The sequence below is a fragment of the Aulostomus chinensis genome, chromosome 6 (assembly GCF_037954235.1).
Source record: "Aulostomus chinensis isolate RoL2024-O1b breed Wild chromosome 6, RoL_Achi_v1.0, whole genome shotgun sequence".
NCBI classification, from domain to species: Eukaryota; Metazoa; Chordata; class Actinopteri; order Syngnathiformes; family Aulostomidae; genus Aulostomus; species Aulostomus chinensis.
Window position 1 is genome coordinate 13,155,001 of NC_141325.1, and position 18,389 is coordinate 13,173,389.

General features: G+C 39.4%; 3 protein-coding genes across 7 annotated transcripts in view; 2 read left to right on the plus strand and 1 right to left on the minus strand.

The window, feature by feature from the left end:
- The window catches only part of LOC147260163 (transcription factor BTF3 homolog 4-like), a 10,285-nt gene extending 8,860 nt beyond the window's left edge, over positions 1-1,425 (minus strand). Inside the window, exons 1-3 of the mRNA XM_086205368.1 lie at positions 1,339-1,425; positions 169-237; positions 1-71 (exon numbers count right to left, since the gene is read on the minus strand). The exon at positions 1-71 is cut by the window's left edge and continues 43 nt beyond it. Coding sequence (XP_086061494.1) covers positions 1-71; positions 169-237; positions 1,339-1,413 — 215 coding nt within the window. The 5' untranslated portion in view covers positions 1,414-1,425. The remainder of the gene's footprint in view (positions 72-168; positions 238-1,338) is intronic.
- Positions 1,426-1,950: 525 nt separating this feature from the next.
- On the plus strand, positions 1,951-8,113 carry utp15 (UTP15 small subunit processome component). The gene is made up of 12 exons (XM_086206610.1): positions 1,951-2,116; positions 2,595-2,703; positions 2,823-2,915; positions 3,002-3,186; positions 3,492-3,670; positions 4,721-4,846; positions 5,500-5,635; positions 5,742-5,826; positions 6,250-6,402; positions 6,525-6,626; positions 6,754-6,887; positions 6,982-8,113. Exons 2-12 carry the CDS (start codon positions 2,614-2,616, stop codon positions 7,280-7,282), a joined length of 1,584 nt encoding a protein of 527 aa, XP_086062736.1. The 5' UTR covers positions 1,951-2,116; positions 2,595-2,613; the 3' UTR covers positions 7,283-8,113.
- A 778-nt stretch (positions 8,114-8,891) lies between these two features.
- LOC147260165 (rho guanine nucleotide exchange factor 28-like) overlaps positions 8,892-18,389 on the plus strand; it is a 41,270-nt gene continuing 31,772 nt past the window's right edge. For all 5 annotated transcript variants that reach the window (XM_086206609.1, XM_086206604.1, XM_086206605.1 and 2 more), the window contains exons 1-5: positions 8,892-9,702; positions 10,576-10,619; positions 14,302-14,443; positions 15,862-15,971; positions 16,268-16,454. In XM_086206609.1, the coding sequence (XP_086062735.1) occupies positions 10,587-10,619; positions 14,302-14,443; positions 15,862-15,971; positions 16,268-16,454 (472 nt within the window). In that variant the 5' untranslated portion in view covers positions 8,892-9,702; positions 10,576-10,586. The remainder of the gene's footprint in view (positions 9,703-10,575; positions 10,620-14,301; positions 14,444-15,861; positions 15,972-16,267; positions 16,455-18,389) is intronic.

The window sequence follows — 18,389 nt, forward strand, 5'->3', positions numbered from 1 at the left end:
GAGAACTGCAGCTTCTTGTCATCTGCTGTAGCTGTTCTGTGTACCACCTTCTTCTTTCTGCGGGCCGACCCCTATAAACAACAGCAATACGCTAAAACAATCCAATTGCAATTGTAATAAGCAATGTTTTCCAGAAAAAAATAAGTGCCTGCATGTTTTCTAACTTACCTTGCCGCCTATGCGGACCTGTGCCTGCAGTTTGGCAAGCTTTTCCTGGTTCATCATTGACTCCTTCATCTGACAAAAGAGGATACGTATATTCATTATCAGTCAACCATTTTAAAGTAGAAACTTAAATCATCTTAAATAACATATGTAGAGCAAAGACACAAAACTAGCGAAATCATATGAAACCAATATACACAAATGAGCCAAATCCTTAAACCACTGATGTATTTTACACTGAACATAACACAGCAGCAATTTTGATTCTGTAGTTTGCGGCGTTGTTTAGCACTAGGTTTTACTGTCAGGTGAAACTCATGTTTCATCCATCCTGTTCATACGTATAGAAGAAGACAAAACATCAAGACCAATACCCAGCATCAGACTATACCATTCTACAGCACCACAAATCGCAGCCTCAACAATGACAGTTAAATTAATTCATGTCTCATAAACAGATTCAGTAATTGGACATTATAATTATGCTATTCAACATCACAATGATTGTTGATCATTGTTATGATTATGACTACATGAAACTCAAGATGCTTGCTTCGACTCTACGTCCACCAAAAAATGTATTTTGTAATAAGGGTTAATCTTAGATGTGCAACACTGTCACATCTCAATGACTAATGATCAAGTGACCGATGAAACTCTGAAGACAGTATGATTTTGAGGCTTTCACTTAGGTCATTAGTTTGAGCTGTCCAACCAGAAACTGCACCAAATTCCCCTGTCTTTGGGACAGCTGCCCCACGCCTTAAAATAGACGCATCTACTGATGCCTCGACTCAAGAGCCACACCAGCCAGGGGTCAAAAGCTGAAGCTGACATCTAACTTAAACTAGAATTACTAACGAAACAAATAGCTTGAACGTCGACCTCCAAACGTTTCCACGAATGCCCTTACAAGCAGACGTTCTTTTGGCTCGTGGCTTATCTATGAAGGAGCATTTAAGCCTCACAGTCGTTGACAAGTGCCGTTAATGTAGCCATCAAAGCTAAAAGGTTAGCTTAGGCCTCTTCAAACTACTGATAACGTTCAGAGAAAAAGGCCGAGTTTCCGGCACTTTCGGGAGTGATGCTATACAGCAAACTGTTCCTCCCCAACAAAATCTTAATTGTAAGGGACTAAGAATACTATTAAAGTCCAGAAACATGTGAACCTACCTGGGAGTGTGTTATCACGCGGGAGCACACTAGATAGGCGGTCGGAGAAAGGAGTGGGAACCGGAAGTGACGCATAGATATTCGTAAGTGCCGGATGTGGAAGCAGATAATCAATGTAAACCCGTAAATGACATCATTTTACGTTTTGGAAGCATACTTACGCCGACCTTTGAAAAAATGCCCTTTTCATCGTTGAAATAAAACGAGAATGAATCAAACGCGTCCACAGTTTTTAGTGTGCAGTGTCAAGATTTTAAATCGCACAGACGATTATTTGCTTTTAAAACTAGAATAAAAGCACAACTGCTAAATATATGCCGATATTATTGTTATCATTATTCAATTTATTAAGTATTTACGTATACATGTATCATAAATTCAATATAATGTTATATATTCAGCAGTTGTGCTTTTTCTAATATGTATAACTTAGACAAACCTGTCAAATGTTTGTGCAACACTAAATGATTAAAAAAAATTAGAAAAGAAAGCTCGGCCAGTACACTTATAGGTCGATATACGAAATATAAAGAATTAGATGAATGTTTCAAAACCTGCTCGAACGTAAACGCTTCCATGAACAATAAAGTTATGCAAAATGCAACGGAAGTAGTCACGTTGCTAGTAATGGCGGCCTCCAGTGTACAAAGAGGCAACGTGATAGATCGTTGAAATGGCCAACTTATGGTTTACTTGAGCAATCGACATAAGTATAGTTTGCTTTCAACAGACTACATTTATTGATAATACCCGCACTCCTGGATATTTTTGTTTTAAGGTGAGAGTCGTCTGATGAGCGTTAAGTAGATAATGTTCGGTAGCTAAAGTGCAGTGTGCTAACTTTCCTCCGGTGCTTTTAACACGTTGAATCATTTCTAATAAGCAAGTATTGTAAATCATCAAAATTACGTGTGGTTGTGTCTATAAGGAAAAGTGTTGCCTGCTTTGTTTTTTCATTTATGAAGTCATTTTACCGTCTTATCTAAAGCGATGTTTGCATGGATGTGATACCAGAAATTAAAAAAGTCTGAATGTGAAATCTGTTGATGAAGTTGTTATCAGAACAATATTACCTAAAAGTGGTGCCATCCAAATTTTCAAAAAAGATACGCCGTTATATCCTGTGCATGCTGAGTTAAATATTCTAAGGTATTTGTGACTGAACGGGACAATCGGATCCCGATTCACGAGTCTTACCTGTTACAGTGTGTGCTTTTCCATTGTTAAATCTGATCTGTTTCTTCTTTGACATAAAGGAACCAAAAGCTCACAGCCATGGCCTCATTCAAGCCCACAAAAATTCCGGTTTATCCTAAACTTGGAGAAAAAGTCACACAAGACACACTGTATTGGAAAAACTACAAGGTGAGTCTCCTCTGTATAGTTAACCGGTGGGAGAAGCAAACATTACACTTTATGCAAATGTTGTATGTAATATTTAAACTTGCTCCTCAAACTTGAAAGTCTGTCTTTTCCTCTTTCAGGCCCCAGTGCAGATAAAAGAATTCGGAGCAGTCACAAACATAGACATCTCCCCTGTAGCCCCTCATAACTACGCAGTTACAGCTTTTACAAGAGTATGTAAACTTATATAACTTGATGTGTGAAACCTAGTTATTGTCAATTTGTAACTAATTAATTTTGGTCTTTTCTTTTCTTATAGATCCACATTTATGGGCCATTCTCTCAGGAGCCCGTGAAGACATTTACGCGATTTAAGGACACTGCGTACTGTGGAAGGTTCCGTTCAGATGGTCAGCTGCTTGTGGCGGGATGTGAAGACTCGGTTGTACGGCTCTTCGATGTTGGTGGCAAGGTGGCGCTCAGGATGTTCAAAGGGCACACAAAGTAGGTTTCCCATGACTCATTGATGGTTTTGTTTATGTTGAGTTGTTTGAAAAAAATTTTTTTGGGGTATTTTTACATCCTCCTGCATCATTCGCTGCTATTCTCCTCAGCGAAGTAGGAATTTTTTTCACATAAAAAAATGTGAAAAAGAATGAAGAAGTTGAATGATGATTTCTTGAGTGATCCATCGACTGAATCTAATGTTGATCTCAAGACCTCTGACTACATGCAGAAACATACTAGAGTCGCCTGCTTGTGAGTGGGAACTGATGTGAGTTTTCATCTCTTGCTTGACCTCTGCTCAGGGCTGTACATGTGACGGACTTCACCTCAGACCGTTACCAGATCCTCACGGGGTCAGATGACTACACTTGTCGACTTTGGGACATCCCCAACGCCACAGAGCTCACCACTTACCAAGAACACACTGACTACATCCGTTGCGGTGTGACAAGCAAACTCAACAGAGATCTCTTCTTTACCGGTGAAGTGAATTTTTTTTTTTAACTGTATCAAAATGGTTTGAAACGAGAACTGGATGTTACACTTTTTGTTCCCTGTGTAAAAGCCTTATTTTTTGTGGTGCCTCTTAGAATTAAGACTGTATTTCGACTTTTTATAATCAGTATATGTCTTCAATGTAACTACAGAGTAATAAATTGGAGTGGTCATTGTAGCTTTTACATTACTGGACAGAGGAGGAAAGACAAACTGAAATTCAATTGCATTATTTTTGTTCTTTTGCTATTTTAGGTTGTAATTTATTACAATTAACCCATATCAAAGAGTAGTCCATCCATCCATCCATCCATCCTGTTAAGGGTGGGTGGCTGGAGCCTATCCCAGCAGCCTTCGAGCGAGAGGCGGGGTTCAGTATATAGTACATATACTAAATAATACAGATAGTGTTGCGTATTATGTTGGATGAATCTCAAGCTCTCAGTTTAATTTAGTTATTAAGGTGCTTTGGTTCTCCAGGGGGTCTGTGGTGCTGCACCAGGCCAGCTTAGGAGCACTAAAGTCAGGCGGAGGAGTCCTAGGGATGCTCTGGTTGTCTGGGGGGCTTTACACCTCCATCCAGCCAAATACTTCTGTTTATCATCTATATTTTTGCTTGAAAATTACTTCTTTATTTTGCCCAAGAAAGGGATCCTAATTTAATCTTTGATTTATTAAAAAGAAGAAAGAATGGAGTGAATTATAATGATTTTTTTTTTTAAATATGAAGATTTCTGAAGGTTCTTTACTTTCTTTTGTAATATTTCTTGTTTTCATAATAATACCACAACTTTTTTTTTTAGGATTTTTGTAATATTAGTGATAATAATCAAAATTGCCTACAGTGTAAAGAAAGAAGTGCATTGTCCAGTAAGTTGTGGTGATTGTGCACTGAGGACATGGAGTCCTGTGGTCAAATCTGAGTAAACATGTTTTCATTTCATATTTGTTGAGTTATTGGATAGAAAAAGACTTGGAAGTATGAAGACCAGGGTGAAATATTTATTGTGTGGTGGTTGTTTTTTTTCTATCCCAGGATCATATGACCACACACTGAAACTGTTTGACGCCAGAGTGGATAAGTGTGTGATGACCATGGACCACGGCCAGCCAGTGGAGAGTCTGCTTCTCTATCCCTCTGAGGGACTCCTCGTCTCTGCAGGTCACCCCACAGTAGATTATAGAATTGTTTAAGGCTGAATAATTGATAGCAATATTATCAGAATCACAATATATAAGATAAAATGTGTCCCAACGTACCATTACAAAGTTGCTCTGCTCTCAGTTTTACTCTACTTTTGGTCTAACAATCTGCAGACACAAGTGTGATCTGAAAGATCTGAAGCTTCTAGTGTACAGACACAAATCAGGCGTGGACAAATATTTCAATGCTACTTTCAGGCTTTAAGCTGCAGATGTTGTGGGCTTAGGGTGTGGGAGTGGGAGTCAAGGAGATTAGTAACTGTTTTCACTGCTCTGTGCTACTATCTTCATTTTGAAGCCGTGGCTTCCATGTATTTTGTAAGGTTAATCATCCACTAGTGTCGACGAAAATGCAATTGAGCGTTCGCGCTGAAATCGGAATACCCGTCGAAACATTGGCGGTGTGAACGGTTGTGCACGTTTTACTTTATCCCAGTAAAGTATACGAATAGTTGTGTAGCTGAACGTTAATAGCAGGAGATGTTTATTTTTTTTCTACTTTCCTCGAAAACGAGTAACACCCAAACGCATCACATGTACTGGTGTGGATCTGGTGTGTTTTAACAATAATAATGACGACTCACGCTTGTCACCATCAATCACTCTCTTCAGGGGGACGTCATGTCAAAGTCTGGGATCTGCTAAAAGGAGGCCAACCTCTGGTGTGGCTCAGGAACCATCACAAAACTGTTACCTGTCTGTGTCTCAGCAGCAGCGGACAGAGGCTGCTGTCAGCTTCTCTGGACAGGTAGATTTACCATCGTTTTTAATATTTTATGGACAACATAACAGATGTATTTCTTCAGTATATTTCAGAGCCACTGATCTAATTTAGAACGAATTTGTCATTTCAGGCATGTGAAGGTGTACAACACAACCAACTACAAAGTGGTCCACAACTTTGACTACGCTGCCTCCATTCTCAGCCTCGCTTTGGCTGTAAGACAATTAACACAACTTTTCAATATTAATTTGCGGTTATTGTGCATGTTTTGAACTGACAGAGGGGCACTGAAAGGTTCCTCAGTGCAGCAGGATTAAAATAACTGCCGCTGTTACTGGGATGTGACAGATTCAGTTTCTGCAGGAGTCGACAGAAATATGAGAGTTTAGGGTTTCCTTGCCCAGTATGAAAGCTCAGACAGGGAACCGATATTACTTTTGTGCTGCGAGCAGTCGGTGCATCTGGATTTTCCCCTTTTGATCATGCACAAACACACATTGCAGATAGGAAGTCCTTTCCTGAGCCCAGCTACAGCCAGGCAGCTTGTGTTTATTCATATTTGTCCTGCTGCTGTATATACACTGTTCCAAGGTTTATTAGACTGGAACAATGTTTTGTGCTATCTGTCGTCTCCTCAGCCGGATGATGAATCCATCATGGTGGGGATGACCAACGGGATTCTGAGTGTCAAACACAGGAAAAGCCCTGAGGGGTCAAAGGAAGTCCAACAACAGAGGCGGCGGCCGTCGTATCGTGTCTTTGTGAAAGGGAAGAACTACACCCCCAAACAGGCAAGGAACCTGGAGTACATTTAGTCTGCCGTCTTCAATCGAGTAGTTATGTCTTTGGAGAAGAACTGAGTGAATGCTATAAATGATGTTAAGACCAACGCAATTTTTGGCCTTTTTTTCAGGATGATTATCTTGTCAGCAAGCCCGTGAAACAACATTTGGCTAAATATGACAAGCAGCTGAAGAAATTCAATGTCTCCAAGGCGTTGGATACAGCTCTGGAGGTACATATTCATAATGTTTTATGTACTTTACATATCTATAATTATTTGAAGTTGTTAACGGATGGAATTTGTTTTTATGGTTTCATTTTTCTTTTCCATATAAACACAAATCTGTATTTTCATATAGACATGGACAAGACATCGAAAGCCAGAAATCACCGTTGCTGTCATAAAGGAGCTGGATCGAAGAGGAACTCTGAAGAACGCCCTGGCGGGACGGGACGAGCAGGGGGTCTCAAGGTTACTCCACTTCTTCATTGGGTAAGTCTTGTATAAAATCAGGATTGTTGAAAATTGCTTCTTCAATGTGTTTATTTTTGGGTCTTGCCACAAATTTCTCCTCGTATTTTTCCAGGAACTTGGTCAACCCCAGGTTTGCTCCTGTCCTGGTAACGGCAGCCGAGATGATCCTGGACATCTATCAGTCAGTGATCGGCCAATCACCGGTGGTGGACCGTCAGCTGCTGCGTCTTCAGGATCTGCTGGAGAGGGAGATTGACTATCAGCAAGACCTTCTGGAGGTGCTGGGCATGTTGGACACTATGTTTGCTACCTGCCTCCCTAGAAAGGAGGTGCCGTGTTCTGGCATCAGCAGATCTAACGGTCTGACTCAGGAAGAGGCCAGTAGCTCGCGACCACAGCTCCAGGCCACCTGACGCCATTACAACAAACCTTTTCTGAAATGACAGGCTACATGTCATAGAGACAGAAGGACCTTTGGTTTTACTTTTATCTGAATGAAAAGAACAAAACATGCATTTAAGCATGAATTTGATGTAAATCAAAGTGTCTTCTTATCATTGGAGGTGTTTTAATTACACTTCTGAATGTAAAGGTGTGTGTGTATGTATGTGTGTGTGTGCGTGCGTGCGCGTGTGTGTGTGAGTGCTTGAGCGGATTCACTGTCTGTTTTATGTTTTCATAACGTTTGGCAGTGACACGTTTTATAGGCAGTCGAAAATAAATATTTGTGATATTCAAAAATGTGCTCATAAATGATCAGTTGTGTCTCGTGTGGCAAATATCCACAAATAACGGGTTTATTTAAAACAAGAAGTACAGTAGTCCAAACGAATTTATTGTCATTTATTGGTTGTATTTACATTTTATGCTACTTTATACTCCCATTAAAATCACATGTTGGAGATGCATATTCGTTCTAGTCTACGTTTAATTGACAGCTTAGTCACTTGTGAACTCTAAATAATAATATACAAAACAAAAACATACCCAGACTATAAACAATTAATATGGGAACTCAATGACAGCACTTTCAAAAAGTGTGTTTTCTGCTCAATATTTGATTGTGTAACCAACAGTTTTCTGTCCAAAAGTTGTAAACAGATTAATGCGTCAGATTTTTTGCTTTTTTCATCTCATGATCCCCTCAAATCGATCTGGTGTCCTTGTATTAAACTATACATAAAAGATTTAACTCCAACTGCGGCAGCAACAAGCTGCTGATGAACAAAGTTGTCATGATGTACTTTTTCCATGGTAGACTTGTACAGTGGTACAAACAATGACAGTTATCGCATTATTCTTTTTTTCTTAAGATGTTGGAATGTGTTACTATATGATGAAGCAATTTTTTTAAAACTCAGTAGTACTGAAATATTTTTTCATTGCTGAAAAATATCAAAGTTTGCTACCCAACCTCGCTATATGGGAGTTAGTGGTGTGAAGTAACAAGTACTCTGCATAAGCACAATCTTGAGGTATCTGTTTTACTTTAGTACTTGCATTTTTGGGAATACTGTACTTCTGCTTTACTATATTTCAAAAGAAATATTGTACTTGTTATCTCAACATATTTATGTGAACTCATCAGTTCTTCTTGTGTAGAAAACCTGGCTAAGCTGTTGTTGAAATTTCATGATTTATAATGGACATTTGACTTGTTTAAAGCTCATAAAAAACTATCAGTTGACATCCAGAAAAGATTGGAAAAAAGAGAAATCCACTGAAACTTAAAAGGAACAGACGATTTAATAAACCCAAGATTTAGGACTAAATTGATAGAACATTGCATTTCTGTGAAAGGAATTAGTTAATGGAATGATCTGAAGACAAAAAACAAAGAATCCATCAAACGTAAAAGTGCAAACTAAATTATAAAGACCTTTTATTTAAAAAGAATATAAGGAAATTGAGTTTGCATGTTCTCCCTGTTCCTGTGTGGGTTCTCTCCAGGTACTCCGGCTTCCTCCCACAGTCCAAAGACATCAAGAGGGGACGAGGCTGATTGAATACTCTAAATTGACCGTAGGTATGAATGTGAGTGTGAATGGTTGTTCGTCTCCATGTGTTGGCCCTGCGATGGACTGGCGACCTGTCCAGGGTGAACCCTGCCTCTCGCCCGTTGACGCTGGGATAGGCTCCAGCCCCCTTGCGACCCTTAATGTGTAGGAATAAGCGGAAGATGACGATGGATGGATAAGGAAATTGGTCAAGTACTATACTGGTTATTATTGCAATTTTTTTTTTAAATCCAGAGAATGAAAAGTTGGGCTGTAGATATCTTATTCTTATTTTATTATTTTTTTCTTCTTTCTGCTCTCTTTTATTTAAGATTTGGAGACTGTGCTTATATTATGTTATTCTTTTCTATTTTGTCAATGAATAATATAAACTTAAAAAAAGAAACAAATTTAGCATGATGTGCTGTCACATTTTGAAGCTTTTAATATTGTGGGCAATTTCATGCAAGCCTTCTCCTGGTCATAGAGTGTTTTCACCGTACGTTGCTGATGTATTCTCCACCACCGTGACTGCACTTCTCTTTCTGGCCTTTAGAGGTCGCAGTAACCACAAATAAACTCCTCCACTTCTCCTATAAGGAAGAATTTGCACTTGACCCGACAGAAGACAGAGAGCATCACCACCGTGAGAGGAGGACAACCTCTCGGTGAGGCTACATCTCCTTCAAGCGGCACGGACACAAGACTCAACGCCATTTCTCAACTTGTAACGAACGTTTGAATTGTCAGTTAGCAAGAAGGAGGATGAGTTAGGTGGTTGGTGGACTGCAGCGGGCTGTCAGTTGTATTCCGCCGGAGTTTGAGCTCCTGTCAAGGCGAGTATATTAATAGCTTTTAACCTCTGTACACTAAGTTGGCATTTTTAAACTGTTGTTGTCATAATGACATTTTATGATATGCTTAGATGCTAAAATTAGAGCATGGGGAGCCCTAGAATTATTTTGCTGCTAAATAGGTCAACCCAAAAAAAATTTGAATAATTTGTTTAGATAAAACACAGCATGTTACTAGACTCCTCTGATACGACGTACGGATATTAATTGAAACAGGGGGGGGGGGGCAAATAGAGCAGTTTTGCTGTGTCATGGCTACAACACACAATTTAAGTTGCATTTGTTCATGCTTTATCCGTGCTCAGTAATAACTTGTCTGTTATTGTAAGTTAATGTTAATGTCCAAGTTGACGTGATTGGATGAGAAATAGGATTTTTTTGGTTCTTTTTGGCCTTGTTCTGTCTGAAAAAAAAAAAGTTATTTTAAGATCTTAAGCTGCTGTGTCCACTTTTGGATGTGGCCTCTGATGAAAAGCAGATCTGAACCCTGCAGCAATGAAATACAATAACATTTGCCACTTAAGACTCAAACACACACACGCACTCACACACAAACACAAACTGCAGACAACTGCAAACTGCCTGTGTATGTCACATTTTGGCTCATCTGGTTGTCTGCTACAGAGTTTTCACTAAGAATCATAATTAAAACCTTTTTGTACATACTTTCATCACAAGATAATCTTATCTCATCAGAGAAGCTCTACCTGGCACAGATAAGCTTTCATAATCTCTTCAGGATCAGAACTGGCACAATTACCAAAATAACCAAGTAACAAGAGGTCACGACTCTACTAAGTGTGTGCGCGTTCTTTTTTTCTTTTTTGTCTGTGTAATGTCCATCTTTGCCTGCAGGTGCAGTACAGATGGAGCTGAGCAGGAGGAAAGTGCCTCTGTATGTGAGTATGTGCTCCACTTTGCAGTCAGGAGACTATCCTCTCCAATTAATCTCAAGAATAAGCCATCCCTCCGGAAAATTCAGTGACAAAGCCTCATTTGTAATAAAACAAAAATCTGTGGAAGAGATTCTCTCGCGATGATCAAACTGTTAATTTAATAAAAAAAATTCATCTCAAATGTTCTGTTTTAGAATAACATAAGGTTCACATGGCTTTCCGGGACTGAGGTCAGAGAGGGCTTCATGATGATTGATCAAACATGGACTCTCATTGATTTCTGAAACATATTTGGGTTTTGAGTCATAGTCTTGTAAAGAAAACATCTATATTCATCAGCACAACAATGAATAACAACCTGGCATTTTTCATTATATACCTTGCAAATCAGTAACTCTGTGATTCATTTACAACTACGGTTTTTATTTATTTGAATTTTCCTTCACTCAGCATTGGAAAGGATCTCATATTTGCTATCAGTTTGATTTGTGATGTTTCTGCTTTGAATGGATGTGTTGTCTGAGCGTTGACGTCATAGTCAAACAGGGCTGGACTGTGGTCAAATATTATTTGTCCATGTTAGTTTGCGATGGTAACAACGTAAGCAAATATTAATGTGAAGATCAAACATGACATACGTAACTCACACTGTATTCAATCGGTTTAATCTGTTGTAATTTGACATGTTTTACTGTCGTTTTCCTGTTGCTCCAAGGTTACCGAGAGTTTAATGAGGGCTCTCTACTCTACATGAAATGATGCTGCGCTGCTCTCTGTAAAGGCTTACATATTGAATAAATAATAAACTTATGCAATTGTTAAATCCAAAAAGGCTGATCGCTGCATACATGAGACCCTTTATATGAATTGGAATTGACAAAATATTAGAAGTTCTTCATCCATCACCACAAATTACAGCCTGCAAAGTAGATAATAAATCAAAATCACTGTCAGACAAATTCAGTGACAGTGAACATCATAATAACATGCAGTGAAGATTTATTGACTGGCTGTTGTAAGTGTGCCCATTAAATCGGCAAGTGAGCAACCACATGAAGTCTGAAGTTTGTGGGATATTAACTCTGTTTTAAGAAAAAAAGGGGTTTACTTGCACTCTCATGGTGAATAACTACACTACCCCAAATCCTAAAGTGTATCAGTGACGTGTCTGACTGGTAGAGTGTGCATTTACTGTGAAAATATGAACCGAATTTTCCAGTAGTGGCTATTTTGAGTCACAAGTTCCCACGATTGTTTGACACAAACTTGGATAAAGAGGCAGGAATTTCTTTACTGACAAGAAACATCAAATATATTAATTTTATATATTCATTGATGACAAGTTAGCCTGTAGCAAAAAAAAAAAAAAAAAATGCTGCTACTTTAAAAAGAGGGGTCTGAAACATCATTTGCCAGGACTTCTATGTGGAGAATTTACCAGCCAGTGGAGCTGGAATAAAGGTGATTACAGATGTCCTAAGGATTTCTTGTATCAACAAAATTTAACGGTCATTTCATAGTTGCTGAAATGTTTCAATCTGAGCCAAATCTGGACATTGAGCACACATCCGGCCTGGCTCAGGAGCATTGGGGCTGCGTGGAAAGTAGGAATTCCAAGGTTACTGGATACTGCTTGTGAGTTTGATTGGGTGAATGAGGCAACATGAGGCTAGGTAAAAAAGTACCATTTCAAGACCATCCACAAGTCCACACGCCTGACTTGCATAGATTGAAGCACATCCCGTTGCTTAATCCATTGTTTAAACTTTGAAAATCACCGTTTCAACTATTCTTCTGCCTCTGTTGTGTCCTCGATTTCTTATAGCAACAGTAGTCAACATCTGATGGATCACATAGAGGTAAACAAGTTTTATCAGCACCTGTGAAGCTGCGTAGACATGAAATCTGTGGTTCTGCTTCAAAGAATCAGCAGAGTTGGATTAAGAATGGATACATTAACCTGAGGATTACGAGAGGCAGAGAAATGTGGAGGCAAGATTACTCTGGGTTTCTCTATTTGAGACAGCAAGAGAATTAAAGTATTTCAGTTCCACTGCAAGAGAATTTGGGTCAGCTCTCGAGGTGATGCAAGCTCAATAGATAGAGTAATGTGAATGAGAGAGAGAGAAGCTAAAAATCCAGCTTCCTCTCCATGCGGGGGTTATATGTGACGTTCACTGCATTTCAATTCAAGCTTTATATTCCTGGTGTAGCTTCTTTACTTCTACCTGTCTCATTTTCTCAGTCAGTGAATTGATATGTTTCCCAGAATAACTCGCACAGTGTGTCTGCATTGCTGTCTGGTCTGCTGAGGCCACTGTGTGATTTCTTCTGCAGTAGATTTATTGTCCTTTTGCAACTGTTGAATGTTGCTGGAAATGGCATTTAAAAAGAGAAACAAAAGGGGCTGTACACCCGTCTTTATACCGATAGACAGAAACAAATTGTAGAAAAACAATTACATTTTCCAGACGTGTGAATTTCATGTGTAATGTGAATGGTGTCAAATGATGTGACAGTCTTACTGTGGTGTGTAACACGTATTGCTGCTAAGTGGGACATATAATCTCCATCCATGCATCCATTTTCTATACCACTTATCTGTTAAGGGTCGCGGGGGTGGGGAGTGGAGCCTATCCCAGCTGACATTGGACCCTGGATGGGTCGCCAGTCCGTCGCAGGGCATATAATATTATAGTGGGCTATTATTACACAAATGTACTAATTACATATTCCAAGAATTCCCTATCTATATTCACTGCATTGATTATTGCTCTACGACTGATATCATCCGTACCTTTTTTTTGGTACAATTGCAATGTATCACTTGTAAGAAGTTTAAATGTCTGTTTAGATTCATACCATTTAATTGTTCATACATTTCTAGATTTAAATCAATCTTAGCAAGTTTTAAACTTAATAATTATAGATGATATTCTTGTGCTCAACTTTAGAAAACTTTGATGTTTATATACCATTAAAGGGAAAAAAATTGGAGGATATCTGAACAAGCAAGAAAGAAAGATTGCAAGAAACAAAGAATTGCTAATGTCCTTTGCATAGGGTGAGAGCGCAACTCTGTGGTCACAAACATTGGTTAGTGACTAACAGCAGCTTATTTGTGCTACAGTGAGTCATTATCACCTCTTGAGGAACAAAATGGAATTACAAGCTGCTTAAAAATGATCCCTTTGCAATACTCATGCTCTTACAGCACATGTGCAAAACTGCCTTTGGCTATGTCAGTGACCCAAATATTTAACAACCCCAAGTGGGCCTCTTAAGTGAGGATTTAGAGTCCAATGGGGCTGACAGAGATACTCGACACATCCATATCTGATGTTTTTTGTGACTCCAATCAGTCTTCATATCAGTGCTATTGTCCTGCCCCATTTCACTTTCTTCTGCTTCAAATCGGTCGTCAGAACTGTTCTGGCCTGTTGGGATCAGTGAGGGTCTTTGCAGTCGACACTAAAAAGACATTCCTGTTTTTATTGAGGGGGGAATGTTTTATTGTACCCTGAAGAGGAATGCTGTCAGGGGATTTGGTGTACTTTACAGAAATGTAGAGCACTGCATCAGAATGCACTTTAACTCTAAAATGAGCCGTAACTTTAAGAATTGAGATGTTCTGCCCTCTAGCATCCTCCTTCTTCATTTTCTCTCTCACTTCTCTTTATCTCAGGGCCAAGCAAAGGTATTTGCATTGCTGGAGGGTTTGGACTCAATGCTGGAAGATGCTGAGGTCTACATTGTCCTGGAAGGATCCACACTGGTCCATGTTACCAGGGCTCAGAGTGATGTCATGCTCTGCTTTATTGTGCCTGGTATGTGTTATACTGTATCAGTGATCAGCTCATTTGTTAGGAAAAAAAAGTCTTTTCATATATTTAACTGCTCATCTGTACAATCCAGGGTTGTCTATCCCTTCTTTAATATACCCAGGACCTGTATATCACTATTTAAATATTCACACACACACACACACACACGCGCGCGCACTCACACGCATGCACTCGCACTCACAAACATGCACACGCTTACATACACAGTCTGGCACTTGATGTCTGGAAAGGCACAGAATCTTATCAGCTTCCGCTCGGAATGGAAACAGCTCCATAAACAATATATCAACATTACTGAGCCCTGTATAGGTTGACAGCAGGCAGGCCACTGCTCTCTCAATAAAGCTGCATTCTGAAATCATAAAGAGGGCATGAAACCACAGATCTCTGCTGTTATGAAGAAAGTAAAAAACAAATATATTTCATGGTATACCAGAAGGAAATATAAACCTGCATCAGCCCCTAGAGAGAGTCCTGATGCCAGAAATGTAGTACTTATATTAATTATTCTGAATTTCCACAAATCTTGAAATTCAGGAATGAAATCTTGAAATTCAGTACTTAAAGAATTCATTGTTACACAATGAACAATGGGTAGCATGGTGGTGCAGTGATTAGCACTGTCGCCTCACTGCAAGAAGTTTCCACGTTCAAGTCTTGCCTCGGGCACAGGTTCTCTCCGGGTACTCTGTCTTCCTCCGACAGTTCAGCAGTTGGCCCTGCGATGGACTGGCGACCTGTGAACCCCATCTCTCACCCGAAAGCCGCTGGGATAGGCTCCAGCCCCCCCACGACCCTTAACAGGATAAGCAGAGGAAAATGGATGGATGGATGGACGATGTCAATAAACAATTTTTTTTTCATAAAAATCCCTGCTGCACTCACAGTTTGTCACCATACACAGATGGAAGTCCATTCCCTACGTTGTTAATGTCCAGTATCTCCAGTACTGTAGCTTCACTGCTTTCGGTTCCATTGCATACTTCTGCTACAGAGGACTCTCAGCCCATCTCGGTACACTAATAGCTACAAAGCTACAAGCAGCGATGAGCGGATCCTCACACCCCAGTGCGCACACAGTCTGTAACTGCTCTATGGAGTGAGAGCGTGTTGAGCTCTGATGGTATTTGGCTTTTGAATGAGGGAGCGGTCGAACGCATACAATTATTTATGGAGGTGCCTTACACAAGGCTTGCTGTAACCACTAGGTGACAGTATGACAACGAGTGAAATTCTAATTGTAGATGTATATATTCAGGCTGAGACTCTCATCCAATGTGCTGAACTTCATTTCTGAAATGATCAGACCATGTGGAGTCCAATTACAGTAGTTATTAAACAGCAAAATACCAAAATTGTCTTACGTTATGTGGTTTTGGCTTCGTTGTGTCCCCCTTTAGGACATAATCTTGCTGAAGTGGTCTCTGTCCAGGCCTACCTGTGCTCTGACACCACACCCCTCACCTGGGTGGGTGGAGCTATGTTGGAGTATGTCCAAGATGATGCTCAGGTATGCTAAGCATACAATGACACACTGAATGCAAGAAATGAATGCAACCTGTGATAAACATTTGCACTTTATACACAGATTCTTAATGTCAGTAAGCTATCCTGTCTTTTTGAGGCAGTGATTGAATTAAAAAAGTCATTACTGTACAATTAATTCGGATACGATGAAGGAAAAGAATTACTTGTTTTGAATTAAAAACAAGCAAAGTCTTCCCACCTAACTTGAGTACTGTGAATTTGTATGTTTTTTTTTTTTTTTGCGCTGCACACCAATGTTTCTCATGAACACTTTCTCAGGACCTGGCAGAGCACCTGGTAATCCATGGACATTGTCTGAGCTCCACGGATCACAAGGAGTTGAGCAGCCTCTTCAACCTGGGCCAGGGGAGCTCCCGCTGGGCTATGGATCGTCGCGTGGCCCTTGCCATGGCCAACCTGGATATCCCTCAAAGGTGGAATGTGCTGGGAACCCACAGTACAAACGGTGAGAGCTGGATTATCTTCTGTTGCTGAATGGACATTCCTACACAGCTGACCAAAAACTTGTTAAATTCTTTTTCAATCAATTATTGTCAAATAATAAAACATTTAAAAGGGAAAAAATAGTTTGAAGTCCTACAGAGAGACATTAAAAGAAGGATTATTTATATGTCTGAGTGGTCATTTCATTTCCATTTATGAAAATTTTTCCCATCATCATTCCCATGTTCCATGCTCACGCTGAAATCGGAAGTGAACACGGTCACGTGTCTGCCTCTGTTTAATTCATCAAAGCCAATTAAGCAGCATGTAATGTGGTTAATAGAGCTGTTCCATCTGGAAGAAGCCCTGCGGCAGAGCTCAATAAATCCCTGTGTGTGTGTGTGTCTCTGTGTGTGTGTCTCTGTGTGTCTGTGTGTGTGTGTGTGTCTGTGTGTGTGTGTGTGTGTGTGCGTGTGTGTGTGTGTGTGTGTGTGTGGCTTGTGGGCTGACCACCTTGTGCACTAGATGCCATCATCTATTTGTCTGAGTTCAGAGCTTGTGTTGGGCCACCTACATAAATTACAAACTAGATTTAGGGTTAATGTAGTTAGGGCAGTCTGTTTCAATGCAAGGTCTCCCTCTAAATGCCTGCAGTTAATTCGATGATACTGGTTATGACATCCCTCTATGGCTGATGCTCTTTACAACTGAAATGTCAATTCCCAACTTCCCATTTGCCATCACCATATAGTTATAATGTCTTTTGCTAATTTAAATTTACAGAAAACACTTATGTTTTTCTGTCATAATGTGATTACACTGCCTTGTGGTTTGGGAATAATTACCTTTTATCTGGTATGGGCAGATTTTGACAAACTGGTAAAAGTAAGAAGATCTGTAACCTCACGAACAACTAAGATAACTGTATTTTCATGTTTTCAACACAGGAGATACCCTTCAAATTGACTTAATACATGTATTTTTTTTGTTCCCCTATCTGACTGCATACTATAAGGTTTTAACGTACATGATTTTAATTTGGTAAATGGACTGTATTCATATATTGCCTTTATTCAAAGTGTAGGATAGTTTATGGCATCCTATAAAACCAAAAGTATGTTAAATGATTCTCAGTGAGTCAGTTCAAGTCATCATCAATGTCTTGCAGAGAAAAGCCTGTATGACAACGCCGACTGTCGGACCTCAATGAAAATTCTCACACTCTGCGTTGACTTTCCAGTTGCTCTCGTGACTGTGAGATCCCATTGTATGAATTGCACTCACTAAAAGACACAATCAATTTATAGATAACATCTAAGATTTAAGATTTCAAGAAATGTTAACAGCACGATTTCACTTCTTTGCAGATTAGGTAATTAAAATCAATCACTTTTTTATCTTATTTTTGATTTGGCAGAAGTTGAAAAAAAAATGAAACTACAAATAAAGACATTTTTTTTTATCGTCCTGAAATGAAAAATAGAGAGAAATGAAAAATAAAACATTTATTAAAATTAATTGGACTGCCAAAAATAAAGTTACCATAATTATTTCGAAAATGTAATATGAGAGATGTAAGATATACATGTACACATTGTTGGTATTGACGGCAGGGCTTGTGCTGTACAGCATTGTTACATATTGTAGTTACTATTTCCTGGCTTTATATGTCATTATCCAACAATTTTCCCTTGAGAAGGCTGAAAAGGTTTAAAAATAAAATAGTACTAGTATTATTTTTTAACTTGTACTTTTCATTTGACTTTATGAAGCATATTTTAGAATTCAAGCTGGTACGTCCCCCACTGGTGATTTGATGCAGGTCAGTTACCTGGATACAGCCCTTAGTGGGCCACATTGTGTAAAAGGAAACAATATAAAAAGCCATCACTGCTTTGTTGAAGAGCTTTTATTGCCTTAAAATGGGTCAGTGGGGCAGAGGAATCCAGTGCAGTGC